Source organism: Rhopalosiphum maidis, chromosome 1 (assembly GCF_003676215.2).
Source record: "Rhopalosiphum maidis isolate BTI-1 chromosome 1, ASM367621v3, whole genome shotgun sequence".
NCBI classification, from domain to species: Eukaryota; Metazoa; Arthropoda; class Insecta; order Hemiptera; family Aphididae; genus Rhopalosiphum; species Rhopalosiphum maidis.
The window spans coordinates 50032323-50039154 of NC_040877.1; the positions used below are offsets into that span (position 1 = coordinate 50032323).

General features: G+C 23.5%; 1 protein-coding gene across 1 annotated transcript; it reads right to left on the minus strand.

Annotated features, from left to right (window-relative positions):
• Window positions 1–3611: 3611 nt before the first annotated feature.
• LOC113548958 lies at window positions 3612–5834 on the minus strand. Its single transcript, XM_026950072.2, has 3 exons — window positions 5434–5834; window positions 5232–5355; window positions 3612–4248 (listed from the first exon to the last, which is right to left on the minus strand). Exons 1-3 carry the CDS (start codon window positions 5460–5462, stop codon window positions 4042–4044), a joined length of 360 nt encoding a protein of 119 aa, XP_026805873.1. The 5' UTR covers window positions 5463–5834; the 3' UTR covers window positions 3612–4041.
• Between the last annotated feature and the right edge of the window lie 998 nt (window positions 5835–6832).

Sequence of the window (6832 nt, forward strand, 5' to 3'; positions counted from 1 at the left end):
CATCCGTTAAAACGAAATGATAAAAAAAAATGTTCTTTTGGATTGCTTTCTCGACCGGTAGTACTTTACTAAAGAGAGGTCAATTTTAAAAGTAACAACAAAACACAAGTATGATTATTTTTTATTAATTAATAATAAAATAGAAAGTTTAAATAATAAGTTTAGTTTACTGTTTAGTATACATATGCGATATGCTTATTCAAATGCGTATCGTTAGGCACTAAAACTGAGTGTTTGGGGGTATTATAATTATAATTTGCATGTATGTACTGTGTGTACTGTGTATGCTATCAGAGATATATAAAAATGAAAGAGGATTTATTATACAAACCATTTTGGGGTTTATACCTCTATATCATGAATTCATGATTCTAAGTTCTAATATACCATTTATCTACTCTGTATACTTGTGTTTGCACTATTTACACTATACTTTTATAGTTATATACTTACTTGCGCTAAAGGAACAAGCACGTTTGTAATTATTGTTATTCCTATAAACTTCTTAGTAATAAGTATAATAATACTAAATGCTCATTAGTCTGATAATATTAAGGTCTAAAAAATATATTTTAATATAAATTGAAGTCATTAAATACGTAAAATTTTTTGAAAAATGTATTTTTATATTTTTTTAAATCTGACTTCACCATTGTTTTCGGTCTACACTATATAGGTTTCAAGAACAAAAATTACAAAAAAAAAGGTGTCCTGTAAAGTAAAAATATACCATTTTCAATCTTTTTAGATAGAACTTACATTTTTAATTTCATATTCTGGAGTAGAATATTTTTCTGAAACGAGTAGTTTATTATTTTAACTTGCAATATTAATATTTTAAATAACATAATTTGAAATTTTTTAATAATATTAAATAATAGGTACTATTAAGATAATTTAATAAACATTTTTAAAACTAATTAATGTACAAGAATAACTGTATTTGAGAAAAGAAACTTAAATTATTTAACATTTATTCTTTTACATATTAATATAGACAATTTCCCTACTTTTAATATCTACTAAATTATACTTCTACTAGATATACAAACTATACATGGTAATAAAATAAATGTATTTCACAATTTAAATTGTATTTAGGTTGTGTTTATTTTTTCTTATTATTTTTTTAAAATATATTCTTTTTAATAAATAGTTACCTACCTTATTTATTATTAGATTAAAAACTATATACCTACAAGTACTCTTGTCTTATGAAGTTACTAACATGTCAGTACATTTTAAGATTTTTGTAGCAATTTTAACAAAACGATATACGAGTATATTGTATTTCATTGACCATTAAAAATTAAAATAATTTTTAATTTTCTTGATATTTCAGGGGAGCTACAGCCTCCTCAGCCCTCTCCTCGCTATGCCACTGGAACAAGTTTTAACTTAAGGAGGCAAACTTACTGTTTCATGTATAAAAATCGGTTTCTTGATGTATACACTTTTAGAATAAAAATAATATTATCATAATTTGTCACATTAATAATTACTCAATGATGAATTATGTTTTATTTGTATTCAAATTCTTTGACCTACATTTTTTAGTTACACAAAGAACATCAGTTTAGCATATTTTTTTTCTTATAAATAATATTATATTATTATGTGAAAATGATTATGTAGTATGTACCCCATTTCACATTTGGCATTTATGTATTCCTTATCTATAACCATGGCTTTGAAAATTAATTTGATTTATTTATTGCTATACACACTTTTCGATTTCTGTTAAACTAAACAATTTGTTCATGTTAATTTTTCATTGAGTTGCTATTATTGCCTTATCTATACCTATCCAATAGGCAATAATTAGAAAATAATGCCAGAAATAAAGCACTTTATAAGTTTACGTTTTGTTGTTTTGTACCAACCAATCATTCATATTAGGTGATTTAAGATTATTTTCTTTTTGTCCACATTTGTGTTTTAATTTTTCAAATTGTATGTAATAGGTATTACTTGTTCTATTTTATTTTATTAAGTAACATTAAAATATGCTCCGTATTATATAACAATAAAAAAATTAGTATAATAATACTTATCAAGTGAAAAACAATAAATAAATATCATACACATTTAAACAGTCATCACAACCAAGAGTTAACAAAATATTATGAAACTTTAAATGTATAATTCACATTTCACATTTTATGAACTAACTTTAAATTTGTAACATATTTCAATAATAACTCTGTGATTAGTAGAGTAACTAGGCAACGAAATAGAATTTACATAGTTTTTACTATTATCATAACTCATATGTATTAATATATTATTATATAAAACAGCATAATTTTTATAAATGTACAACTATTAAGATTACTTCTATACAAATTTTACTCAAAAACTATTAAGTGGGTATCCAGGGATCACCATTTTGGAAGGCAACTTTGGCAATTGGGAAGTTTTCAGATTCCATCAAAATTTAATGTACTTGCTTATCTAAAGAAAAAGAAAGTAAAATTAAAAATTAACGAAAACTCCATTTAATTTACCTTCAAAATCCAAATAATTTAAAAAATAAATTTCATATACGGATCTGTCATATGGTGATTCCTGGTTTAAACTATAAAAAACCCTATTTTAAAATTTGCTTCTTCTTAAATTGTAGAAAAATAGCTTATATGTAATAATTGAATATACTAGTTAATTAGTTACAATTTGATTCTATCCAATACTGGAACAAAAATATTTAATATAATAAATTAATAGTATTTAGGAACCAAAATTATAACATAATTTTTAAAGTGGTCACCAGCATTGATTACACAATATACATTCCTTATAATATAAAATGCACGGTCTCTAATAATGATATATGTTATTTATTTTGTTAATAAATTCTTTACAACTAAATCTCTAAAAATAAAATACAATTGTACAGTTTATTTCTTTGATTTGTAGTACTAGATTCTAATATTGATTTGTATTTGTTCAATAATATTAATAAATAACAGTTTCAATATAAACAATTTAGGCCATTTAAAAGGCTTTAAAGAGTTTTTAATTTTAATTTCATATTTTGTTTAAATAGCTACATACAAAATAAAAATTAAGCACTAATAATAAATTTTCATCTAGCAATTACAATATTGAAATTGATGTTTATTATCAGTATTTGAATTAGTATAATATTTTATTAAAGGTATATAACTTAAGAAATGTGTATTCAATAATGTTTGTAATAATATTTTAATTAAATAACCAATTGCTTGTGTAGTTTTATAAATATTAATAATAGTAATAATAAAAAATGTGTACATTTATAATACTAAGTTATTATTAATGTTATTTATATTACATACTTGGAAATTAATGTACTAAGAATTTGACATTATCCAAATAGTTTTAAGGAACAAATTACAAATAAATAATACACAATAATACAGCAATAAACTGGTATTTGTTAAATATAATAGATTTTTATGAATTTATATTTTATATACCTTTTAAAATAATTAATTGGTATAAGAAACACACTCAAAAAAAAAAAAAAAAAAAATATACATTTTATAATAGCTAAATACAAGTAAAAATGAGCAACAAAAATAAGCAAATACTAACTTAAAATTAATGAATCACACAACAATGACGTATTTTTTGAATTGGCCCCTGGGAATAAATTAAAATTTAAAATAAACAAATAAAATGTAGTTAACTTAGTTTACTAAGTAAATTACTGTAATTAGATTTAATTAAATATCTAAAAATTTATTTCATTATTAGAAATTTAATTTATATTCTTAACAAAATAATCCATCTGGTTACTTAAAGCTAAAATGTTTATTTTTATGCCTACAAATGGCTAAAATAGGAAACATGATGTCAACAAATTCTTATAAATATATGTTCATTACTAGTTAAAAGATTAACATAAATAGATGAACACTAAGTTAAAGTTATAATATAGTCAAACTAAGTTGACATATTATTATAATATGATGTTATACCATGAGAGACTATAGTTGGTAAATATTTTAATTTTAGGGAATAACAAATATTTATTACGAATTATTTAAATTTAAATTATTATTGACCATGACGATGAACCCTTTCAACATGAAGGTCAAATAATAATCTGTTGCTTTCATAATAATAAGGATTTTGATCTGAAGTCAGATCTGGATCATATTGTAAATCTTGTGGGTCGTCGACTCTGTTTTGTTGATGATTTACATCAGGATGACTATAATCAGTGGCCGTTTGCTGGCTATATTGTGTTGATGTAGATGCATTCTATAAATCAATTTTAAAGATATTAACAATTAGAATTATAAGATATTATATAGTAGTTAATTAACAGTATACTTAAAATGATGAATTATTAACTAAGACATTGAATATTATTTATAATATATATATATATATATATATATATACATATATAGTACAATAGTACATAAATAGATTTGTGGAAATCATATTTTAGTGTTGTGAGCTATATAAAGCAAATTTACTTTACAAAGAAATCTGATATTTGATGGATACTTCATTGTAATTATTACTTAATATCAATTTTCCATTAAATATTTACTAAGGACTAAGGTAAAATTAAATTGTAATATTTTATATGAATCAAAATCAGAATTTTAAAGACTAAAATAACAGTATAATCTAATTTAAATTGTTCAATAGTAATACATTGTGAAAAATGTTTTTTTTTAGAAGGCATACTTAATAGTTCTAATTCCAACATATTGTGTCAATAAAATTATGTTAAATATTCTCATTTTGCCATATAATATTGAAAAATATAAGTATTTCTAATAAACTTTTCACTTTATAATATAATAATTTATAATTAAGTAAAAACTATTTACTTTTAATAATTATACTATACTTAAATAAAATATTAAATTAATCTTTGTATATTTTTTTAACAACTTCAAATAAATATTTAGTTTTAAAGTTATTATGTACATATGAAAATATGGTTTACCTAATTATTAAATAAAAATAATAAATAAATATAAGTAAACAAATATTTATTGATATTACACTGATGGTTAATAACCATTCTTTAGCATTAACCTTGAAATATTCTTTGTAAGCCTTAAATTACAATTCCAGTATTATCTATTAAGTAATACACAATTATATTGTAGTGATAAATTAAAAAAATCAACTGATAATGTATTTATGTTTGAAATTGATAATTATTCTATACACAAATATAGATTTCGATTAAAGAAAATTCAAATATAAATAAAAATACTTACACCGTAGGCGTTTGTGATTGCCAAATGGTTTTCAGTGGCAAGTGGACCATCTTTCAAGTACATACTGTGCATTCGTTTGGACAAAGGTTTGTATTCGTCATCATATTCTTCTAATGGTCTTTTTCTAAACATCATGATTATTTTATAAAGATATTCAAGTAAATAATGCTATTTAAATTGATAAAAGTTTTTAATATTTTACCTTAAAACACGCAGAGTATCGGCAGCCATTTAAATTTTTTTTTCTGATGAGAACTAAAAGAAGTTGAAGAGATTAAACTATTTTAAATATTTGTTAAAGAACTTTAAATGATATATATTCTTATATTTTTTGTTCTCGTCTTAAATACACGTGAACGGGGCGATTTTTTTTTAAGTTGAATAGATTATTCTAAACTGAAGAAAAAAATTTTATTTTTGTACTAACAAAATAGTCGGAATTAGACAGTCAGTTTTTAGGAGAAGAAACATATTTAATACGTAATAAGAATTACCCACGTTCACGAGTACCTAACGAGACATCTACAAGAGAGTTCAATACAGTCTTCGACTTAAAAAATAAATAGTAAATACGCACGATAATGAAAATCATATGCTCAGTAATCAGTGATTACTTTGTGGTGATAACACAGGATAATAATATGGTGATAAATATGGTGGTCAGCTGATGGTTTAAACTATGATACCTTAAACCATGGTCATCACTTTAGTACTTTGCTCTTTTGTTTTTTCAAATGGATTGCGGAATATTTGAATCTTGCGGTTGTGTCAATACTCAATTTTAATATTGTACTTAGACAATTGACCGAAAAAGTTTATAGGTGTCACAAATATGTGACCTTCCGTCATTTACATTATACCTAGGTACCTTGTTATAAAAGTGTCGATTTAAGGTCTTAAAGATATTTTTCAATTTCAAAGATGGCACTTATCTTTATTTGATGGACATTAGGAACCTTCACCATCCCTTCCGAAGCAGCCGCTGCCTAATTAGTAGTTACTAAGCCCTAACGAGCAACATTGAAGCATCGTTGATTTGAATTTCGTATTGGGTTTTCGGCTTAATGTATTGACATTTTATGCACTAACAAAACTGTATCAAACGTTTTTTCTTGTAGAACTATAGGTTTGCCAACTTTTTGTCACATATTAAGGATACGTTTTTTTTTAAAGTTTTGTTGAAATTTCTTTTTTTGTTTTTACGTTGAAATAACTAAATTTTCATCACACCTGATATCGTTATTTACTTTGGTGCATTGCTTTTTATCGTATTGAGGTAATAACTGCTGTATGTTTCGCAAACATTTGACACATAATAATACGTCCCTATAGAGATATTCAACTGTAGAAGTCATTTTTATTTTTTAATGAATGATTCACAAAGGTCTGCTTGAAAAACCACAATGATTATTTAATTTTTTTATAAAATATTAAGCACACGTTTATCGCACAATACCCGTAAACACAAACTAATGGACATGCAGTTACCAATTCCTCAGATAATTGTTTTCTTATACTTTATTAGCTTTCAATTTGTTAATTTGTTATCGTTTATAGATTACGTCGTACCTGTGTGGATTGTCTCCGTCTCACTAACGCAT